This window comes from Pollicipes pollicipes, unplaced genomic scaffold, assembly GCF_011947565.3.
Source record: "Pollicipes pollicipes isolate AB1234 unplaced genomic scaffold, Ppol_2.1 Scaffold_4881;HRSCAF=5763_pilon_pilon_pilon, whole genome shotgun sequence".
In the NCBI taxonomy this organism is placed as follows: Eukaryota; Metazoa; Arthropoda; class Thecostraca; order Pollicipedomorpha; family Pollicipedidae; genus Pollicipes; species Pollicipes pollicipes.
In genome coordinates, this window is record NW_023596576.1 from 19,697,127 (window position 1) to 19,720,481 (window position 23,355).

General features: G+C 53.5%; 1 protein-coding gene across 1 annotated transcript in view; it reads left to right on the forward strand.

The window, feature by feature from the left end:
- LOC119100092 (band 4.1-like protein 4) overlaps nucleotides 1-23,355 on the forward strand; it is a 31,880-nt gene that overhangs the window by 6,623 nt on the left and 1,902 nt on the right. The window contains exons 3-14 of the mRNA XM_037223205.1: nucleotides 5,252-5,294; nucleotides 9,496-9,574; nucleotides 11,459-11,556; nucleotides 12,614-12,734; nucleotides 13,203-13,290; nucleotides 16,725-16,813; nucleotides 17,520-17,583; nucleotides 18,700-18,857; nucleotides 20,134-20,258; nucleotides 21,946-22,024; nucleotides 22,343-22,540; nucleotides 22,934-23,089. Coding sequence (XP_037079100.1) covers nucleotides 5,252-5,294; nucleotides 9,496-9,574; nucleotides 11,459-11,556; nucleotides 12,614-12,734; nucleotides 13,203-13,290; nucleotides 16,725-16,813; nucleotides 17,520-17,583; nucleotides 18,700-18,857; nucleotides 20,134-20,258; nucleotides 21,946-22,024; nucleotides 22,343-22,540; nucleotides 22,934-23,089 — 1,298 coding nt within the window. The remainder of the gene's footprint in view (nucleotides 1-5,251; nucleotides 5,295-9,495; nucleotides 9,575-11,458; nucleotides 11,557-12,613; nucleotides 12,735-13,202; nucleotides 13,291-16,724; nucleotides 16,814-17,519; nucleotides 17,584-18,699; nucleotides 18,858-20,133; nucleotides 20,259-21,945; nucleotides 22,025-22,342; nucleotides 22,541-22,933; nucleotides 23,090-23,355) is intronic.

Sequence of the window (23,355 nt, forward strand, 5' to 3'; positions counted from 1 at the left end):
TGGGTTGCACGATGCACACACCCTAGGTGTGGAATGCGGCCGTTGATGGCCGTATGCAAGGGATAAGCGGTTGGTGGGAAGTGCACGGATCGGATGGCTTCGGCGCGGCAGGCGGCTCGTTCGTCAGCGCGTGACGCTGACAGCTCTGTGGTCAGAACAGTGGTGAGTTAGTTGTCAACACGTGGCAGTGATGTCTCGGTCGCCAGCCGGTCAGCAGGGATACCGCTTGGTCGACCAGAGACCCTGCTCGGTAAGCCAGGGCATCGCTTGGTCCGCTGGGACACCACTCGGTCAGCCAGGGACACCGCCAGGCCAGCCAGTGACACCACCCGGCCAGTCAGCAACGCCACTCGGTCAGTCAGGGACATTGCTCGGCTAGCCAGTGACACCACCCGGCCAGTCAGGGACCCTGCTCGGTCAGCCAGGGAATCACCCGGCCAGTCAGGGCGCCACCCGGCCAGTCAGGGACACCACCTGGCCAGTCAGGGACATTGCTCGGCCAGCCAGGGAATCGCCCGGCCAGTCAGGGACGCCACCCGGTCGGTCAGGCACATCGCTCGGTCTCACCTGAAGCAGGTACGGATGTCACCCTACCTGCCATGGAGCGGTGCACCGCAGCTGCGGTCAGGCGGGGTGGGGCATTGCGGGGCCAGCGAGCGATACCGCTGCCGAGAAAGCCGCGTGGAGCTGCTGAGCTGCGGTGAGTGGAGACCGTCTGGAGCCTCTGAACTGCGGTGAGTGGGGACCGCTTGAAGCTGCTGAGCCGCGGTGAGTGGAGACCGTCTGAAGCTGCCGAGTTGCGGTGATTGGGGACCGTCTGAAGCTGCTGAGCTGCGATGATTGGGGACCGTCTGAAACTGTTGAACTGCGGTGAGTGGGGACCGCTTGAAGCTGCTGAGCTGCAATGAGTAGGAACTGTCTGAAGCTGCTGAGTCGTGGTGATTGGGGACCGTCTGAAGCTGCTGAGCTGCGATGATTGGGGACCGTCCGGAGCCGCTGAACTGCGGTGAATGGAGACCGTCTGAAGCTGCTGAGTTGCGGTGAGTGGAGACCGTTCGAAGCTGCTGAGCTGCGGTAGGTAGGGACTGTCTGAAGCTGCTGAGCTGCGGTGAGCATGGACCGTCTGAAGCTGCGTAACTGCGGCGAGTGGGACCGTCTAAAGTTGCGGAGCTGCGGTGATTGGGGACCGTCTGAAATGGCTGAACTGCACTGAGCGGGGACCGTCTGAAGCTGCTGAACTGCGCTGCCGAATGTCGTGTGAAATATCTGAAAAGGAGAGCGAGAGAGCAGCAGGGGAGAGAGAGGGACGTGTCAGAAGGGGAAATGGATGACGTTGGTCCGTGGTCCGCTGGCCGGCCCTGACCCGGGACGCACCCTGGACAGTTCTGTCCCCGACCCGGCCGGGCCCGTCCGGCGCCGCATCCGGCAGCAGACCACGCCGTCTTCCGGCGACGGTGAGATTTTATCGCGGCCTTTTCTCACGCCCCCTGGGAGCCGTTGCCGAGGTCCGGCGGTGGCTAATGACGGCGGCACACGGCACCACGCTCCGGGCGGCCGCGGTCGCGCCAAAGAGCCCCACTCAGCCGTGATGTACGAGCCGTGGCCGAAGGCGGGGCCTGTCCTCTGTAGTCGGTGGAACGGCGACCGGGTCATTTCGCTGATGGCGGTTGTCGGCTCTTGATGACAGTAGACCACTATTTCGACAATGTATGGTCGTTTGTGCTCAGGAGCAGCTAGCCACCTATGTTGTTTTATGACGTAAGGTGAGTACACAGGTAGCCATGCACAATGCGTTTGTTTTCGTGCAGCACACCGAGCCGCCATGACATCTGAATTATGCAATCGTTCCGCGGCCACGGCGACACCGGTCGATTTGAATGGCGTTGTAAATGAATGATGTGTATTCTGTTGCATTGCGGAAACCTTAACCCTTTTGCAAACATTTGCATGCCAACATTTTTTTCTTCACGAAATACTTCTTTGCAGGACGGCCTATTTCTGTTCTAATGCCGAGGAAAGGAATCCTATCCTGAAAAAAATAGCGTGAATCGGGCAGCTTGTGCCAACAATTCTTCGTAGTGGGATGCGCACTGTATTGAATGCAGTCTGGTCACGAGGGTACGAGTGAATTGTGTTCTTGTAGATATCAGCTCAGCATGTCATCCTGGGAAAAATATATCTGCGCTCACGGAGCAACGGTCGGGCTACGCCCCACCCTACTCCTCTCTCGCCTCGCCCCGTCACAGGCTGACATATCGGCACGCCAGGTCACGGCGTCCGGCTGACACGGCGTCTCTGATTACGTTACCCGGAGCACGGCCAGCAGCGTGTCGCGTCGGAGCGCGCGGACTCGGCGCCATGCGGACGGGGCGGCGCTCTCATGTCGGAGCGCGCGGACTCAACGCCTTGCGGACGGGGCGGCGGTCATGTTCAGCCGGGTGCGAGAGCGGCTGGACAACAACACCTCTGCTGGCACAACGGCTCCCGGACTCTCCGACTGCGCTTAACCGAACCAGCGCAGGATGGTCGCTGCTGATAGGGGGGAGGCCGCTGACATCAAGAGAAGTGTATAGAAATGTCGCGGCATGAAAGCCATTTTAACACTTGTCAAACATTTGCAAACGGCTTTGGAGCTTGCCAGCAACTGGGCATGGAATGCAACGGAAACATAGCCTTCCGTTACAGCGTGCCTCTTTCAGAAGCCAGCCCATCACCTGTTTATCACTACCGTGGAATCTCGCCGGCTCACGTTTTGGTCTCGTTTAAAGCATTCTTATAGAAGTATTTCCACCGTTCCGTTTCCCTGACTCCGCTGCAATGGTGCGCCGCGAGACCGGAACAATGCCTCTCCTCCAGCCTCTATTGTTGGAGGCGTGACTTGGTCATTTCTATCTCTCCCCGGTGATGAGACGTAGCCGGTTCAGTGTCTTCTCTGGTGGTGCGACGCGGCCACTTCCATCGCTCCTCCTGTGGCGTCACGGGCCGCTCCAGACCACCACCAGAGGCGTGACGGTCTGTCGCATCCTCTCCTCTGGTGTCACGGCGCCGCGCTATAGACCGCCCTTATTGTGGCGAGCCGTTCCAGCCCCTCCCCCTCCCTCCGGGGTTATGGTCCGATCTCTCCAGCTTCCTCACTGGTGTTGTGCTGTGGCGGGCCGCTCCAGCCTTCACTCGAGAGGCCGAGGGCCGTCCTCCCCTCCCCCTCCCCTCCGGGGTTATGGCCCGTTCTCTCCAGCTTTCTCACTGGTGTTGTCCTGTTGCGGGCCGCTCCAGCCTCCGCTCGAGGGGCGGAAGGCCGGCCTCCCCCCCCCCCCCCCCCTCCCTCCGGGGTTATAGCCCGATCTCTCCAGCCTCCTCACTGGTGTTGTGCTGTGGCGGGCCGCTCCAGCTTCCACTCGAGAGGCGGAACGCCGGCCTCCCCTCACCCCCCCCCCCCCCCCCAGCGGCCACTCCAGCGGCCAGTCACGCGGCGCTGACACCCAATCTGCGCCGTGTCCCGCGCGGAACGGTGGCACCGTCACCTGAGGACCACCCAGCGCCCGGCGTCCAGTCCCAGAGTGCGGTTGGTCGCCTCCCCCTCCCCCTCCCCCTCTGCCCCCGCCGCACAAAAACCCGGCGGCCATAATTTTCACCGATCTCCGCGGCGGCATAAAAACGCAGCTCGGCACCAATTAAATGGGGTAAGCTAGATAATAGGGGAGCAATTTGGCCGGCTCCCATCCCGGGGCACGGTTATCTCCTGATTGCGTCTTTGACGTACGCTTCGATTGAGGCTCACGACCCTCTATAGAGGGCTTCTAATGGCCGCTAAGCAATAACATGAGACGGGGTGCCGGTCGGCCGTTCACCTGGGGTGGGCGCTGGCGGTCAGCCCCGGAGCGTGGGCCAGGTGACCTCTGATCGGCTTGTCAAGCGGCCGCTATCACATGCGGACACTGTTGGGAGTCAGCCGCGCTTTCCGGTGCACATGTCTGGGCTAGCGGGATATTTGTATTCGACCAATGATATCGTAATTAATGCAATGCAAGCTGAGTACTTAGTGTTTTATCAAGACTTCAGTGGTTTCTTTCGTGTCCACAACTCAGCGAGACCTCCGCCTGATGAGGCTCGGGTGGTAACATTCTCCCGCTCTGAAGATATGCGTTAATAGTGAGAAGACCGGCTCTGAAGGCAGCAATTGGATATCTTTGACAATATTTGGAATTGATTCACACTATGAGCTTGAACAAAATAACATCAGGGAGGTAAGGTTTCCTCGATACGCGAGAAAAACAACGCGTATTTGTGTAGATATAACCAGGACGAATAAATGGGGGGGGGGGGGGATAAGCTGGCCAAATGGTTTCTGCCCGTGCCAAACATTTTGCAGCACATGCACAGGGTAAGTTATGACAGCGGACGGATTGGTTGTGACAACTCTTCAAAACCTAAAAAGTGAAGAGCACGTAATTTTTGTCTCCACAGCAAATGGTGAGAGTAGGTTCTCACTAGATAGGTGTGCAATAACCTATTTATTTTATTCCAAGCCATTAACAAAGTTCAAAAGAGGCGCAGGGGCAGCGTCGGTCGCCTCTCGGTCAAGCACGGCTCCAAATCACCCTTCAGACTAAGACCAATGCAAATGCGCAGGAACAGTTTCTGTCGCCTCTCGGTCAAGCACGGCTCCAAATAACCGTTTAGACTAAGGACCAATGCAGATGCCGCCGGACAAACTAATAACATTTGTGGTCCTAGGAGGAAGATCTCTCAATCGATAGCTTAATTTTATCATGTTTAATGCTGTTACGATATGCCCCACGCCAAATAAACCAAATTGCCGCGGCCAGACGGTGCATATTTAACCTTGCCGCCATACTAAAAAAGTGCGCAAATTCAGGGCAAAGAACATATCGACGTCTACTAGTTCAACAAAATTTGACAAATAACGGGAGCAAATCTCACGAGACGTCAAGAAATACACCACACGTTTTATAAATTGTGGATTCTTGAATAAATACAGCTCAAATCAACCTGCTTCGGTACCACCGCGCTCGCCCGTGGCTCCCACGTACACATGTATTAGAGGTACATATTCGCCTTGCAGGTTTCCATTAAGAAAGCTGTACTAATAGAGTGTGTATACGGGAGGCTTTTAGGCATTCTGCAATTTGTCCCGTGCTGCTTTTAACCTTGGTTTCCTCTATGTCGGCTCTATGCGGATATACCCTCCTGCATATTGCAATGGACTGACAGTGTGTTTCCTTTGTTTCAGTACTGGCTGGACCCACAAAAGAAAATTGTTCAACAGCTGAAAGGTAAAGCAATGAAATACGGAGTTCTGCTGGGACTGACCACATTTTCACTACTCCCAGGCTTGACCTTTGATCCTTAGATGAATGCAAAGTGATCAGAACCGTGCCGATACTATGGCTAGAAGTTTTAGCATTAGAACCGTTCAAGAGATTGCTTTCTAGCTGGTCCCGCCAGAACTCTATTGTATTGCAGATGCAAAACTGCTTGTAATAGCCTGCCGTAGCCCTTTCTACGTCATAAGCGCATATTGTGTTAGATTAGATTATGTTCGGTTGGGTTTCGCAAGGTGGAAAGTTGATAGGTTTGTGGGGTCGTCGATTGGGCTGGGTTGTATTGTTAGGCTAGTTAGATTAGCCTATTAATTGCATTTATACATGCTATATTTTATTAGTCTAACTTGTAGGAGAAGCTGCTGGCTTGACCAGAGATACAAATTAAGACTGAAAGGACTTTGCGGAAAGATCAATGTGTCCCAGACAGCCATATGTTAATGGCATTAATGTATTTCTCGTGTGATTTGGAAGTTAGAACTGCATGGATACCAATTCAAGGAAGCTTGCACAGGCGTGACAACCAACCCGGAACTTCGAAGTAAGCATTGACTCATTGCACGGCTAATAATGATTCATGGTTGTTCTGAACTCCTTCCTAGCCGCTGCCGTATTTGGCTGCTGAACGGCGGCACATGACTGGAGCTTTCCCTATCATATCTGACCGAAGCGCGTGTAAGGGGTCCAGCAGATCATGCCCGGTTTTTACCGCGGCCCAGGGCGTTACGCCTCAGGCTGAGTTGCATCACGTGAAAGTCCGCACGGTTTCACCAGCTCACCAATACTGCAAGGGCAACTTTTGCCGCTGTCCGGCCGCGCGATCGATCGATAAACACCGGCACCTGCCGGATAAGAGCGCCCCGACACGCCAATCATGGCGCGTCTTGCAAGCTCGGTCCGGACTGATACCGGCGCGGAGCGTCCAGAGCGGACTCTGAGTGTGACAGGGGAGTCATCAGATCACGCCGAGTGTGATGGGGAGTCATCAGATCACGCCGAGTGTGATGGGGAGTTATCAGATCACGCCGAGTGTGATGGGGAGTCATCAGATCACGCTGAGTGGGACAGGGGAGCCATCAGATCACGCCGAGTGTGACAGGGGAGTCATCAGATCACACTGAGTGTGATGGGGAGTCATCAGATGACGCTGAGTATGACAGAGGAGTCATCAGATCACGCTGAGTGTGACAGGGGAGTCATCAGATCACGCCGAGTGTGACAGGGAAGCCATAAGATCACGCTGAGTGTGACAGGGAGTCATCAGATCACGTGTAGTGTGGCAGGGGAGTCATCATATCACCAAACTGAATCACATGATATTACTATGCCGTTTTACGTATCGTACCACAGTTCAAAAGTGAAAAAACCTCAGCTTGGCGCAGTTTGGATTTCTATGGTTATGCAGATATCAGCACAATGTGCCGCTCACACTACTTCAACACATCATCATATTGCAGGGCAAAAGTATAAAGTGGATGGAGACGAACAAGTGAACATGTCCCTTGAATGTCTCGTCACTCAGGGCCAGGGAGCCACAGAGCGGCAGATACAGTCCTCGTGCATGGAGACCACGAGACAGATTCCGAGTGCCGCGGGCCTGCCACCACGTGATGCTTTCCGAGCGCCATGCACTCTTTTACCATGTGAGACACCGAGCGCCATGCGCCTGTCGCCATGTGAGGCACACTGAGCCCCAGACGCCTGTTGCGATGTGAGGCACACCGAGCGCCATACGCCTATCACAATGTGAGGCACACCGGGCGCCATGCGCCTGTCACTATATCAGGCACACCGAGCGCCATGCGCCTGTCACAATGTGTGGCACACCGAGCGCCATGCGCCTGTCACTATATCAGGCACACCGAGCGCCATGCGCCTGTCACAATGTGAGGCACACCGGGTGCCATGCCGACTAAAACCTTGTGAGACTCATCAAGTGTCATGCGCCTGTCACCATGTGAGACATACACGGAACGCCATGCATCTATCCATGTCAGACACATGGGAGAGCCATGCACCTGCCACCTTGTGAGATACGCCGAGCGCCATGCACCTGCCATTATGTGATGCACACGAAGCGCCCATGGGCCTGCCGCCATGTAAGGCACAAATTGAGTGTCAAATGTCTGTTACCATGCACTGATCTGGTTGGATCTCACATGGCGACACATGGCGACCGCGTCCGGTTAGCAACTTAACAGGGTATCGTGTAACCAGGCGGTTTTGCAGGAAAACCAATCAAAGCTGCGGGTACAGATATTGACCCGCGTCCCCGCCTAATGACATCAACCAAGGCTTCCAACACGAAGACCCAAGTGCGGCTATCGAATAATCGTTCACCAACTGAACCACAGGGCTCATGGTCGGATACGTGGGCTGCTTTCTAGCCGCTTGCGCTCGACAGATTGTGACTGGTTTCAGCAATGGTTTTCAAGGTACGATCGGTTGCATCACCGGGCTGGACAACCCACCAGGCCGGGTTTGTAATTCCATACCTTCCTGCATAACTGCTTCCGCAAAAATTTGATGAATTGCTCATCTTCATGGGGCTGGAGGCGCGCGGGTAATCAAAAACCTTATCAATGAAAAGCGCTGGTCGGCCAGCGACCGGGAAACAGTCGTGGAGGTTCGGAAGCAAGGTGAGTGGGTGTTGGGTTTACGCAATCCTCTACCAGCAAGGACACAAGCTGAGCCAATCTTATCTGAAACATGGGATTGTTCAACTTGAGCATCCCGATCCCGCCCGGTCATCACGTTTTTTTTGGTAAGAGCTACCATATTTTTAGCCACTGATGGCAGCACCGTAAAGTTTTAGCAACAAGAAGTGCAATGTTTTAAAAGCTATGCTGAATAAGCTATCGAACATTGGGATGCGGGTTGCTTCCTCGGGGGCGGGTGTTCCTGCCACGTTACAATGTGATGACGCTCTCACCCCTCCCCCCGTCCCTCATCGATTGACAAGGAAAGGCTAAATCTTAAAATCGTAAAAACACTAAAGAACATGGTTTTAAGCCGGGTCCACACCTGATTGGTCCCTTGTCGCACGTCATGCAAGGAAGGCTTTGCGTCACCGGCTGGAGGACCGCGTGTCGTCCAGCTGCAAGTGGTTCTGTCTCCCGTTTATCAGCATCCGTTCGGAATCCAGTTTCGCGACTCATCCAGCTTGGGGTGCGGTGTTAGAGTGCTCTGAGCCGCAGTCACCACCTGAAGGCAGGTGGCATAATTTGCAGTTCGTTCTGAGCCGCGAAAACGGTACAATATCACATGTAAGCAGTAGGATTTTAGTCCGGCAACGGCCTCCGCGGAGGCTCGACAAGCAAAATTAGAGCTGCAGTGGATGGCTTTCTGGTCCTCATTGTGCGATAATTGTGTATGACGGTGTGCGTTGGGCCCCGAAAATGGTCTGATATCACATGTAAATAGCAGGGTCTTACCCTGCAACGACCGCCACTCAGGCTAGAGATGGGAAATTAGAGCTTCATTACAAGGACCTATAGTTCCTAGTGTGCTGCAGGTGTTGCTGGTAAATATGTTGTAATAAAAGCCGCCGGTGTACCTCACATGATTAGCGTTTTTAGCAACCAAGACCGGTTTCATTAACAGACCATCTGGAAAGCTGAATTATAAATGCTTCATCCCAAAGATAACTCAGGGTACCGTGAAGCGCTTGGCCTTGGCCTTCGTATTCCGCTATGGATGAACGTAAACCTGTGGTTCCGGCTGCCGGTGTGTGGCAGGGCGTCGGATAACGGGGCTCGACTTGGCAGTCGAAGATGCGCCTTCATGGCTTTGGAGAGCTTTGCTCGGTGGCCCACCCGTCATTTTTACATCGGACAGCAGATGCAACTGAATACAAATGTTTTATCTATCCAAGGTGCACTTCTACTCGACAATTCTGAGTGCTAGAGTGCTGGAATGACATAAGGCAATAAATATACGTCACACTCATACGCTCCTCCGCAGACCAGATGCCGTCCTTCTCAGAGAAAGCTGATGTTCCCTAAGAAATGTGCTCAGTGTTCACCATACGGGCTGACTGACGGCCATTTTACAGTACAACATCTAGTTTCTGTAACTGTGGATGGGGAGTCTTCAGATCCGGTACGGCGCGTCTCTGCGCACTGTTCTGACCTGTCCCCATATCCTTTTTTAGGGACGGATCCATTCACATTATACTTTTGCGTCAAGTTTTACGCAGCGGATCCATGCCGACTCCTGGAGGAGATCACCAGGTCAGTCAAAGACCTTGCACGTCCGTGCGTGAGTGTTTTGTTGCATGATAGGTGCATGATTTGTAACTAAGCTGTTGGTAGCGGACTCACATTTCGTCCCTGATCACCTCCGAATGATATCGACGAGTTTGACTGACGTATCATCAAATCCCCTTTACACGAGACAAAAAAGGCTACATAGCTAAGACAGCTAACCAACATTGTGTCGGTCAAACTGCAATAGTGGTCATGCAATCTTCGCATCTCATTAAACGCACTCCATTTTATTAATCCTCTAAAGGGGAAGCAAGATAAATACCGTTCCCCAAGCGCCATTTGTGAGACGCAAGGAAGAACGATTAAGGGTATATTCGCAGCTCACCAAGAATGTTCTATTGCACGTGACGTGACGTAGAATCTTTGCTGGCGCGTTTGTAGCGTGGTTCGTTTTTTGTCTATATCTTCGTAGCTGTCGTGACAATGACTGCGCATGCTGAGGCATGCGATTTTCGTCTGCAGGTACCTTGAGTGCTCGTGGGAAAGGAAGTGGCAAATGTTGCTCATTGTAGCGTATAAAACAACTTTCTATCATTCGTGGTCGGTCCTGGTCATGCAAATTGACCTTCATTTTTGAATCTGTTGCGCCATTTCTGTCCACGCCAATCGAGTCGAGGAAAAAAATGATGCGTGTCCTGCAAACATTCCACTTAACGTTATGTAAAATTGTTGTCGTCCGGGCCGCTGCGAACTCCAAACGGCGCAGAATCTATGGGGTATGACGTCATGCCAGACGTCGACAGCGTATAATCTGGGTCTCCTGGGTTGCTACAAATACAACATAAAAGGCAGCACAGCCAAATTTGGACAGCTGATAATGTTTTACAGGGCAAGTTTGGCATACTTTTTTTTTTGCTTCGTTCAGTTAAGCTCTGGCTTCCCCTTTGGAGGTTGGGGATATCATTTTACGGCGAGTCTCTGTGTCCTGTTGTCATGAAATGAATGGTGACCTAAAGTATGCACGGTGAACGGACACCTTATACTCTGCAGGCGTGCAGGACACTTTTTATTGATCACTTCCATTTTTAAGGGCACATGAAATAGATAGTATGGCATTACCTTGTTTGGCCTTAGATCAGCTACATGACCTTTTTGGTCTGATACTGATTCAGGACCTGATTTTGTGTTCGCTGAGCTGGAAAAGCTTTGTTCCAGGCTCTGGATCCCAGCCTTAATTTTTCGGTTCTATGTTCGTGGTAGTCTACGCAAGTTGTTCAGTGCATTAACGAGGCGCATTGTTCACATAGATAAGACAGCAGTATTGGCCTTTTTTCTCGGAGAGAAGCCAAGAGAAAGGAAATATAATAAGGTTGATATTTCGGCAACATGCCTTTATCGAAACAGTAGCAGAAGTTTTTTGCTATTGCTTCGATACAGGCATGTTGTCGAAATATCAACCCGATTATATCTCCATTCTCCTGGTTTTCCTCCGATGAATAAGGCCAATGCTACTGCTTTATTCGCAGCATTTAATCTGACCTGGAGGGTACTGGCGGACTGCATGGGCCCAAATCTGACACCGTTGGATGTCTTAGAGACCAATACAGTACTGGGTTTTGTTGCGTAGCTCAGTTTGGGATTAATTGGCAAGGGAGCGCGAGCCACCACCACCTCGCCAACGACACCAATCAAAACACCCTTCTTCCCAACGTTGATTAATCTTGCGGTGAAAGCCATGGTTGAGGGCATTACGTTAGCCATGTGTTGCCACGTAATGTCGCAACTAATCCTGATATGTGTATTTTGGGACGGATTTCTTCGTTCAGGCTGAAATCATTCAGGCTCCACTGCATTCCTTATGACCATCAACGTAGTGTGGATGCTCCTAATCCGTTATTTTTTCAACAGGTACCAGTTCTTCCTGCAAATAAAGCAAGATATCCTGGAGGGCCGGCTGCCGGTAACCCCGGAGCTGTCTGCAGAGCTTGGGGCTCTCGTCATTCAGTGTAAGACCTGGCGAGGCGGTGTGGGTGCAATCAAGACCACCGAGAACCCGTCTCCTGGGAGAGATGAGTTCCCCCAGGAGCGTTTCTTTATACTGTTTCCTGGCGTGGGTTGAAACCTTCATGGGTTTCGCTTATGCTGTGACATTCTTTGCTGATTCTAGAATTGAAACCTGCTGGTGTGATATGTTTTTTATCATTTTGGTCACGGACCACATTAGGCATCGGGGTGATGGTGCCAGATCTAAAGGTCGGCAGAAAACGGTTTAGCATAGCTTTACATGCTGCAATGTCCGCCGCGGTAGCTCAGCTGGTTAGAGCGCCTGCCTTACTTCGAAACCGCCCACCCGTGGCGGGGTGAATGCGGGTTGCCAAAGGCGCTCATTATTTTGCCTAGACAGGTATGGCCTACGGCTGGTGGCAGCGGTCGCGCTAAATGTCAGGTGACGTCAGAGGGCAGGACGGACCGTGCCGAGCATTGCAGCACGCTAAACTTTTGGCTGCCAAGTTCTGCCGTTGATTTGGAATTGCACGATCGAATGGTAATAGTCAGGACTCACACAACAAGCACTGCTTAGCGTGGGCCCTGATCCCAGAAATCTATCCATGCACAAGGCTCGGATGAAATCTTGTTTAATTGGAGTCTGCGGAGAACAATACCGCTATAACGGTCGTTTAATCACACACCTTTTGTAATGATGGCACTGGCAGACCAGTCGCTGCTGTGCCCATAGCATTCGTTATTCAATGAATTCGTCAGATGATCTTCTGGAACCATGCACCTGCACAGGAATTCGGCACATTACTGTGGGTAGCCTGCAAACTAGTAACGCATGCATGCACGTAGAGCCATTACGGTATTCAACTTCACCACAGTTGTCAAACCGACTGACTTCAACATCATGTCAACGAATTAACCAATGCAAGCGCATCACCCACTCCCATCTCTCATCGAAATCACCTACCTTCGTAATTCAGTCGCGATCGCGCGGTGCGTGATGCGACTCAATCGCTTCCGCAACCGCGCTCTTCTGGCTTCATTCTCGTGGTCTCCCTGCAGCGGAGCTGGGCGATTATGACCCGAAGCGTCACGTGGACGGCTACGTCAGCGAGTTCCGGCTGCTGCCGACTCTCACGCCCGCGCTGGAGGAGAGCATCGAGCAGATCCACAAGTCCCTCGTGTGAGAACCGATCCGCGTTAAACATCCCGCCGCCCCCCTATGAGCACGCCAAGGCGATGTCCATTAGGCGACACGTTCGCGTCACCGCTGAGAATGATAATCACGGCATGCAGTTGATATGATAATCGCCACAGCCCGCTGACCAAAGAGTACTTTGGTTTGCACGACACATGACGTCGTCTCGTACACCCATGTCTTACCTGCCACATGCCAAATGGAGCACTTAACCTGTCACGTGTTTTTTGACAGCCCGATTTGCAGGCGATTCCCCCCGGAAATGGCCGTCTGTCCGCCTGGATTCACTTGCAGCGCTGTGTCACAGAAACAGTGCCTTCCTCACACGCACCCGAGGTGCTGCCATTACGATCGTGCGTGGTGTCATTGACGAATTCCCGTCATCAGTGATCAGTGAAACCTCTGTGCAGTTGGCTTACGCCAGCGTTTGACGATCATTTTTGCGGCTGGCAGGGGTCGCGTGCCATCAGTGGTGGAGTTCAACTACCTGGAGAAGGTTCGGTGGTTGGAGATGTACGGTGTGGACCTTCACCCCGTGTTGGTGAGTAACAGCTATGATCTTTTTTTACGCTCTCTCCCATTTGTCCGTATACTTATCCCTCCTTCTGTCTTCCATCTCTCCGCCCCCCTTTCCTTCCCCCCCCCCCCCTCTCTCTCTCTCTCTCTCTCTCTCTCTCTCTCCTCTCTCTCTCTCTCTCTCTCTCTCTCTCTCTCTCTCTCTTTCTCTTCCTGTGTCCATTTCCTCTCGCGCTCTCTGTTCCTATCTGCGCTATTTCCGTACAATTCCGTTTTCCTCCCTCCACCGTTGCTAAACCGGCGTTATATAATGGACCTGGATTAACGCTGACAGTTCGCCTAACGTCGTTTGTCATTTGGCAGCGACGTGCGCCAGAAACGAGCTTTTTGCAACGTTACCTTTGTTTATAGCCCTCGTTCGACATACCAGTGGGGGCGTAAGCCCAAACAAATGCATGGTTAGCCTTTTACACCGGGTTTTAGCTCCAAAGCTGCGATGAGCATGGTGACCTGCTGGGTGTTTTGACAGCCCAGTAACGACTGCAGTCCCGGAAATATTGATGCCCGTATCGGCTCGAGCCAGCAAACGCGAGTTTTTCGATAATCAGTGGTACAAGGCTTTCCAGCGCAACATTGTCACCCGCCAATTTGACTTGTGTATCTCCAACTTTGCCAGCGATCGGCCTTTTCCCTATGCGTGATTTGTTTGTATTTTTATTATTGGTCCGGAACAGGTCATCTCCACATCTCATAGCTGGTACTGCACTTGCCACACCCAGCTTACATTCCTGTGGCATCGGCTGCCCAGAAAGAAACCCAGAAAGCTGCATGATTTCATTCACATACTTTGCTGCTGCTGCTGACAATACGGTCTTCAACCCTCGCACGGTTGCTGCTATGCGCCGATTTTAAACTGAGGGAGAGGGGGAGGCCGTTGCGCTTATATTTTGTGGCGCACAGAAATCGAGAGACGATTGAAACATTAGATAGCTTTTGCAGCTCTATACCTGCACAATGCAATCAGGCGCTTGCAAGCAGCCCGCCAGTGCCCTGTTTAAGTGGACTGGGCCACCAACGAAATGTGTGTTTGTGTTAAAGGGATTGGGCCCACAGACACATTGTCTTTGAGCTGCATACCAAGGACGTCGCAGTACACTCTTCTGACTTATTCGACATCTTTCTTGTTGCTATGAGTTTTATATTTATGCTGCAAAAGTTACAGAACTGTTTGGGCCAACACAGACCCAATACAATGACAGACAATTGCTGCAAATTGTTTTCCTGGTATCACAGCGTTTTGGTGCCTTTCGTTATGTCCGAAGAGATCACACAACAATGCTATTATTTCAGATGCTAGAGGTTTGCTCGCTTCGAAAAATGTGTTTCGGTATCGGAATGCTGTACTCGCTCTAGGAGAAATCAGAATGGAAACCCGTTTAGTAGTTCCACTCGCTAATATGCGTAGGATTGTAACATGTACTTATACTTCATACATTTGCCCTTACCAGGTGCTCGCTCTTTTGCGCTGCGATGATTAGGGTTTGGCTGCAACAAGGAACCTTGATGAAGAGTAGTGGTTCCCTTGATTACGGTATCATTTTTTTCTGGCACTTAACACGCACCCGGGTGGCCGACTGGATGCCCTTCGCTCGGGTGGGGGTCAATTTGACCCCCCTGAGGTCTCGGGAACTAAGAAAGCTAGAAACACCAAATTTACAGTGTGTTGACCTGTACGTAAACTCACTTAGGTCAAAGTTTGAGGTTCCTAGGTTATAACTTTTGGGTCAAATAAGGTCAAACAATGCAGAATTGCAGACTGGCCACCAAGGTGCCCCCAGAACATAGGTAACTGTTTCTAAGCAAAAGCTCACATGCTCATTTAAGGTCAATGGCTTCGCTTGACCTTCCAAATGTCATCTTGACCAAAATCATGCAAGACCGCTCTGGGGTTTGCATTTGAATAAGCGACAAAGATTACGCTAGGCAGTATGTTTCTAAAAACAAAAATGTTGACCCGGGTTATTTTAGGTCAATGACCTGTTCTCACCTCTGAGAAGTCAATGGAACATGTATAATGCTGTTCCTGCTATCAATAAATTCGAAATGATCACCAGAAACTATCCCATACATCAAGCCTAAACAAATCAAACAGGTTAGGTTTCACCGTGGGTGACCTTCATACCTAACCTTAGGTCGATGTAATTTGCTTATTCAATATTTGTGTTGCCTAAGAAAGCATCTCAGAGACGCATGGCTTCGTCTAACACTCCGTTGTTGCATCATATTGAACAAATCACTAGAAATTGACTTCGCTGAAGCCATGGCCTGACTTTGACCTGCCATAAGTCAGCGACCTTATAAGGTACATCTAAATGTTCTCGAGACGCCGGCTCCCGGTCCCGCCAGGGCGCCTGCAGGAGCCCGTCACCAGTCTGGGGTAGACCAGTCTCGAGACGCCGGCTCCCGGTCCCGCCAGGGCGCCTGCAGGAGCCCGTCACCAGTCTGGGGTAGACCAGTCTCGAGACGCCGGCTCCCGGTCCCGCCAGGGCGCCTGCAGGAGCCCGTCACCAGTCTGGGGAAGACCAGTCCCGAGACACCGGCTCCCTGTCCCACCAGGGCTCCCGCAGGGCCCGTCACCAGTCTGGGGTAGACCAGTCTCGAGACGCCGGCTCCCTGTCCCACCAGGGCTCCCGCAGGGCCCGTCACCAGTCTGGTGTAGACCAGTCTCGAGACGCCGGCTCCCTGTCCCACCAGGGCTCCCGCAGGGCCCGTCACCAGTCTGGGGTAGACCAGTCTCGAGACGCCGGCTCCCGGTCCCGCCAGGGCGCCTGCAGGAGCCCGTCACCAGTCTGGGTAGACCAGTCTCGAGACGCCGGCTCCCGGTCCCGCCAGGGCGTCTGCAGGAGCCCGTCACCAGTCTGGGGTAGGCCAGTCTCGAGACGCCGGCTCCCGGTCCCGCCAGGGCGCCTGCAGGAGCCCGTCACCAGTCTGGGTAGACCAGTCTCGAAACACCGGCTCCCTGTCCCGCCAGGGCTCCCGCAGGGCCTGTCACCAGGACGAGCACAACATTCTGAGGACTGAGGCTTGATATCGGGTTTGAGGCAGGCTGCTGCATTATCACCGCCTGCTTGTCTTTCTCCTTAATTCCACAGCTCAGAAATAGCCCGGACGGGATCAAGAAGCTCTAACCAAACCCAGACCAATCAAACCAAAACTTTCCGCTTTTGTTTACTACGAACCCAGCGCTACATATTTAGGCGGCCGGTGGCGTAAAACTGATAATGTAATGTGCATGTTTCGGGGGGAAAAATGCGGAGAGCAACTTGCCAATTCTGTGAAGCGTCCAGTATCGGTGTAACTCGCAGTAAACAAACGCGTTATTGTATGGAGGTAACCGGTACTGCACTTACAAGTCATCACGTGTCCGATACATGTAACTGCATAGATCTGCCCTTTCAGGGTGAGGACCACACGGAGTACTTCATCGGCCTCACTCCAGCCGGAGTTATCGTTCTCAGAGGGAAGGTCAAGGTCAGCAACTACTTTTGGTAAGTAAAGCCTGTGTTGGATTTCTTTCTGTGCTTTCAGATGGACACTCGTTATTGTTCTCGCATTTTTGGTATAGAACTTCGCAGACTGGGTAAACCTATAGGCGCCCATATGAAATGGGTGACGGTTTGGAATAGGCGCATATTTGGGGAGAATTATAGGTACGGCTGCAGGAACGGGTTGGGGAGAAACAGTCGAATATGTCGAAAAATATCTCTTATGCACAATATAATTGCTTACGCTTTTTATCTAGCATTTACTCCATTCATATGGCTTTCGTAATTACCACCGCAATGAGTAAGTTTGCGTTTAAACACTTCTGAAACTTTTGCATAATCTATAACTAAAATGCTGGAAAATGCAAACGGGTAGGTGATCGGTGGGTACAGGTGATGAAAAGTGAAAAACGGGAGGGTACAGGCACAGCCATGTGGGGGCGTTCATTAGGTAAGGAGCATTTGACCCGGTAAGGCTCTAGCTGGTAAGCTCAGCTGGCGGACGGCCCTGGATAGATTTTGAGGAGTCCGTATCCGATACAGTAAATACTTGTCTTTGGGCTCCGGATTCGGGATCCACGCACCAGTGCCAAATGTTCACATCCTTCTGAGCCGTGAGTTACCGATGTCGATGGCTAATCCACACTTGTTTCGAGCCAGCATGTTCGGCATCACCCTTCAATAACGATTCATTTGTGTGTGTTGGCAGGCCTCGCATCTCCAAAGTGCACTTCAAGGGCAAATACTTCATGCTGCGTGTACGGGATAAAAATGTAAGTCAATGAATGGCAGACAGAGCAGTAGAACTGGCTACCTGACTGAGAAGCAAGGCGGATCACGTGGTCACCATCTTGTCCGCATTTCGGACTCAGTCTCCACCTTTGCCTCCTTTAGTTGCGGGTGGTGTGTCTGTCAGCTGCTGTGCTGTTACTGTCATGTCATGTTGGCGTTGCCTGTGCTTCGGAGGTGCCCCGCAACGTCAGAACCCTGTCAGGCGGCGTGACAGGCGGCGCTACTGCTACGCCATCACAGCGTAGCGAACCAAGTTTTCAGCCTTCGACATGACAGCCGAATTGATACGCTGCATTGGTGCGCTGTAGTTTGTCATGCTTGTCAGGACGCTTCACAGGACATTAACGCAACGGCGGCTGGCAGGCAGCACTGACATACTTTGGACTTGCAACGACAGAAGATACTTCTCAAGTTGGAAAGCATTTCTATTAATGAATTATCCCCAGCCCTGAGCAAATAGTCTAACTGATGTACTAACTCTTGAGCTGCTAAGTGTTGAGCGTCAGCTACCGTTGACTTCAACGTGAATATGTGTCCCCGAGTTGTTTTCTTCCTTTGGTCATTGCATTTGATGCACGTTCAAGTATTAGCGTCATATAAATATTTCTACCTTTTCTAGGATTATTTGCCTCCTCCTGCTTCAAAAAAGCGATAAAGATATAGATACGCAAGCAAGATCGGTTAGACCTCGGCCGCCGCAAATGGACGAAATGATATCGACCTACACATCAGTAATTTTGTTCGCCCAATTATTAATTTGAACGAGACTTCAAAGACAAAATGATAGAGCCTCGCACGATGCATTACGAAGCTTGTTAATGCAGAATCAGTGGTGTACTAAATTATGCATACATATATATATATATATATATATATATAAATATATAAATATATATATATATATATATATAATTATTTCTTCATCAACGGAACTTTCTTTAATAAAACAATTGAGACCTTCCAACAGCATTTGATCGCTCTCTCCTGCTATAACGCGAGCATTCCAGCGCAACAGCTCACGGCATGCAAGCATTCAGTCCGCTGCCATGCCTACCATATCAGCACGGCGCCGCCCGCTCATCTCTTTCACTCGGCAGAACGAAGAGAACACGTACGGGTTCGAGACGCCATCCAAAGACGCTTGCAAGCACCTGTGGAAGTGCTGCGTGGAGCACCACAGCTTCTTCCGGCTGGTGCAGGTGAACCAGCCGTCCGGCGGCCGGCCGCTCTCCATCAGCTCCAGGTTCCGCTACAGGTGAGCCCGGGCGGCGGGCGTGCGGCCTGGCCGCGCTCACGACCGGTCTGCGCGGCCGAGACTTTTCTCCGCCGGCGTGTATTGTTCGATGACTCCGGCCGGCCCAGGACGCTGACGTTAACGAACGCCGTCTGTCATTGACAGGAGACGTGTGACCTTGTTATTGCGCGGCGCGCTCGTCCGGGTAATTCCGGCCGAATGTTCCAAAAGCAATACTTTCTATCGACGCAGACACTGATGACTAATGCCGGCGCAGTGTGCAAATTTAACCGCTCTTGTTCCTCCCTACAACGCAATGCATCCTGCAGCCAAGCCGCACCCTCCCCTCCCCCCCCCCCCCCCCCCCCCCCCCCCCCCTTCTCCACCAGCTCCTCACTCGATCCTGCCTGCACCGTGCGTGCGCGCCGTCAGAGGTGGCCGCGGGCGGGGGTGGGCGGCCGGGCGGCCCGCCCGCGGCCACGGGCCCCATATGACGTCATCCGGCTGTCGTGCGAGCGGGCGCGCGCCGCCCGGCCAGCCGTGGGCCCGTTGGAGCCTCGCCGGCGAGGGCCGCCGGTCGCCGCCAGCGCCGCCGCGCCGTCGTAAAGGCGCTGCACCGCACCTGAAGCGAATGGCTGACGCGGCCCATCCGCGGAGGCCGGCTCGCCTCGCTCAATCCGGTTTCGGCAGACGCCTTTTATGATTGCAAGGAACGTTAATGTCCTGGAACAATTTGTGTGCAAACCAGCGAATATTATGGGTGCAGAAAGATTCCCACGCGATCGGAGGCCGGCGCGGCCATTCACTTCAGCGGCGTGACCCGGGTGCTGCCGGCGGCTGCAGCTCCGAGCACAGCGGCCGGCTGCAGGCAGCGGCCGCAGCTCCGGCTGCAGCACCCGACGCTCTCCCGGCAGCTTCAGCTTAGGCAGTAATGCTCGGGAGCTGCAGCTCCGATGGTAATGTCCGGTTGCTGGAAGCTGCCGCGACTCCAGCGCCGCGCCACCAGGCCTGTCGCCCAGGCCCCTGTGCGCAGCGTAAGAAAGCTACGAGCTTTCGACCCAAGAGGACGGAATCAACGTCTGACCATCTTTGCCTGAATGTGTGTTGTTTAGCAGTGCCGCTGATTCCTCCTCGCTAAAGAACCACGAGCGCTATAGGATGAACTCGCAGAGGTGCAGTTGCTCCTGTGATGCCGAGTCCGTGCAGTGTCTGGCTGTAGCTAGCCGTCCTGTACTTGGGCCACATTTGCGACGTTCCGCCGGGTCCGACTGACTCGCTTTGGTACCCTCCTCCGCAGCGGCCGAACGGAGAAAGAGGCGCAGCGGGAGGCCAGCCTGCATCGGAGACCGCCACCCAGCTTCAGTCGCTCGTCCAGCCGGCGCTCCAGCGCCTCCAGTCGCGCCGGCGACTCCGCCCACCACGGTCAGTCCCACAGCCTCCCGTCTGTGGGTCCCCACCCAACCACAGACACCCGCCCCGCTCCAACACTGGCCCCCGCCCCGCTTCGCCATGGGTTCCCTCCCCGCTCCGCCCCACATCATCCCGGCCCCGCTCCCCCCGGTCACGGACTCCCACCCCACCACAGACCCTCGCCCTGTCCCGCCATGCGCTCCCGCCCAGTTCCACCCCACACCACCACAGCCCCCGCTCTCCCCGGCCACAGACTCCAATCTCACATAAGACCCTCGCCCTGTTCCACCACTGGCCCCCGCCCCGCTCCACCGTAGGCTCCCGTCCCGCTCCGCCCCGCATCACCACAGCCCCCGTTCCCCGGCCGCAAATCCTCGCCCGCCCTGCACCACTCCAGGCTTCCGCCCCAGGCCCCCGCTCCGCCCGCGCCGGGTCCCGCCGCGCGGGCGAGAATAGTGTCCTCGTGTGAACGACCGCGCGCCGCCGCCTGCGGCCGTACGTCGCCTGTATGGCACGTCCGCCGGTGAAACGCTGCTAATTTGTGTTAGGCCGCGCGAGGCGGCGGCGGCGGGACAGCTCGTCAGCTGGCGGCAGATGCTGGCAGACAGCTGTCCTGAGCGAAGCTCTCCCCGCCGGCTGTCGGACAGTCTGTCGTTTCCGCGGCTGGCCAGTAACGCGCACTACAAAGCTGCTGAGAAATGCGAGGTGCTCGCTTCGGCTTGGGGAGATTTTCCCATTTGAAGCCCCGTTGAAGAGACCGAAGGCTTCGCGTGCGGCAAATCAATCGTCAAAAGTCCATTTACGTCTGATAGCAATCCTTTGATGTGACTCTGCTACGGCTATTTGCAAATCCATACCCTTTCTTACGAGTGACGATTCATCCCAGATTATGGATACAAACCAGTTTTTAGGTTGACAAAGATGGCGAGCGTTACAGAGGAATGGATTCGCATAAATCCGATAAAACGTTTCATCGCTTTTACCGTTCGACAACACCGTTGCTGTATGTGAAGAAATATTGCAATGCTTGAAAGCCGCTGCGGCGCTTCTGAAAGAAGACTGATTTGCAGTTTAGCTGCTCTCTTTTCAGTGAGCGTAAATATCGTCAAAAATGACGGCGATTGTGTACAAAAGCAGCAAGACGATTAAACAACGGTTGCATCAATTTTGTAACTTCTTGTAGAAATGAATGGAGCTAGTCATCATAATTCAGAAGCAGACGACTTCCAAGAAATACCACAGTTAAAGCATTATCTTCAGTTTAACGTGCATCCAGCAAGAATGCATGGATTGCTGCAGGGACAACAAACCGTGGCCACACGATGCAATTAAGTCTGTCAGCAGCTGTGCTGATCGGTTTAGCACAGGCACGATCATTGTGCAAACTGGTTTGGTCTGGGGTCCGTCAATTTGAAAGTCAAATGCATGTAATGACCACGGAAACGGCTACTTGACGGCTGTAAGGCAATTATCCTGCCCACATCAGTCACTCATGCAATTCATATAAACGGATTGCTTACGATTTGGGTTGGTCAAGACCTTGAGCTGATGTTTGGGCTGCCCTATGTCGCCTCGACAGTTCAATCTAGGATGGAATCTGCGGTTTTGGACAGCAAAAGGCTGTCACAGGGAAGTGAGGAGTACTACTTCAGGTGCTTTTCAGACACACGCAGTTTCAAGGAGTTCTGTTTGTTTTCAGCTTCAAGAAGGCAAGAAGACGACACTGACAAAAAGTCTCTCTGTCGTACCGCTCTCTCCATACCTCAACCAGTACAAAGGTATGCCAAGCATAGCAATTGAGCATTTTTCCCAAATACGTCGATGAACACATAGAAAAAATTACACACATTTAGAATAAGGGCACATTTTTTTTCTTAAACCCTGATCTATCTCAAAGCATTCTAAAACGCACAATCAGCGCAATCAGGTGTGTCATTCCGCCCCGTCCGCTGCCAGTGTGTCAGCCCGCCCCATCTGTCGTCAGTGCGTCATTCCGCCCCGTCCGCTGCCAGTGTGTCAGTCCGCCCCGTCTGCCGTCAGTGTGTCAGTCCGCCCCGTCTGCCGTCAGTGTGTCAGTCCGCCCCGTCTGCCGTCAGTGTGTCCAGCATGAGCCGGGCCGGCTCGGTGTCGCTGCAGTGCGCGTCGCGACCCGAGTCGCCGCGCTCAGTGCGCTCGGCGCCCTTCAGCGCCAGCCACGCGCCGGCCCTGTTCAGCGGCGTCAGCGCCGCCGGCAAGGCGCGCCGCAGCGCCAGCGTCGAGAGCCAGTCGTCCGTCGACAGCCGGCCGCACCGCAGGTCAGCAGCGTCCCGGTCGACCCCAGACCGTGGCCAACAGGTCACAGGTGGTGACGGCGTGCCTGTCGACGGTCGCCCGGGGCTGAACGGGGCTCAGATCAGGGCTCTCTTTCAGCTGGCGGGTGTGGTCCCAGACGCTCAGTTTACATGACGACTGAGTTGAGCCTACTGCCAATGCGTAGTGTAAGTGCAGGAACTAACTGACATGTGTCTAACAACACGGGCCACCGAAGTAGGTACTGACCGGTGTTTGCGCACTGAATTGCCTTCCCAACCCCAATGTCGAGTATTGGTCGGATATATTAGACATTTTTGCCAGGAACTGGTTCCTAGAATTGCCAAGCCTCTGAGGTGACTGGGCACGGCCAGCGGTACAAAGAGGTCTGTTTCCAGGCATCGACACGCGCGTAGCTCGGGCAACGAGAGCGACGCCAGCTCGGCGCGCGGCTCGTCCAGGTCGCACCGGAAACACCGTCACCGGCGGAACGAGTCGGGCTCCGAGTCGGAGCGGAGCAACAGCGGCCGCCGGCACCGCAGCAGACGGCACAGGTAACAGATCAGCGGGAGACAGCACAATTGACGGGTCAGCGGGAGACGGCGCAGGTAATAGATCAGCGGGAGACGGTACGGGTGACAGATCAGCGGGGACGGCACAGGTAACAGATCAGCGGGAGACGGCACAGGTTACAGATCAGCGGGAGACGGCACAGGTAACAGATCAGCGGGAGACAGCACAAATGACAGATCAGCGGGAGACGGCACACGTAATAGATCAGAGCGAGACGGTACAGGACAGCACAGCTGGCATGAAGAGA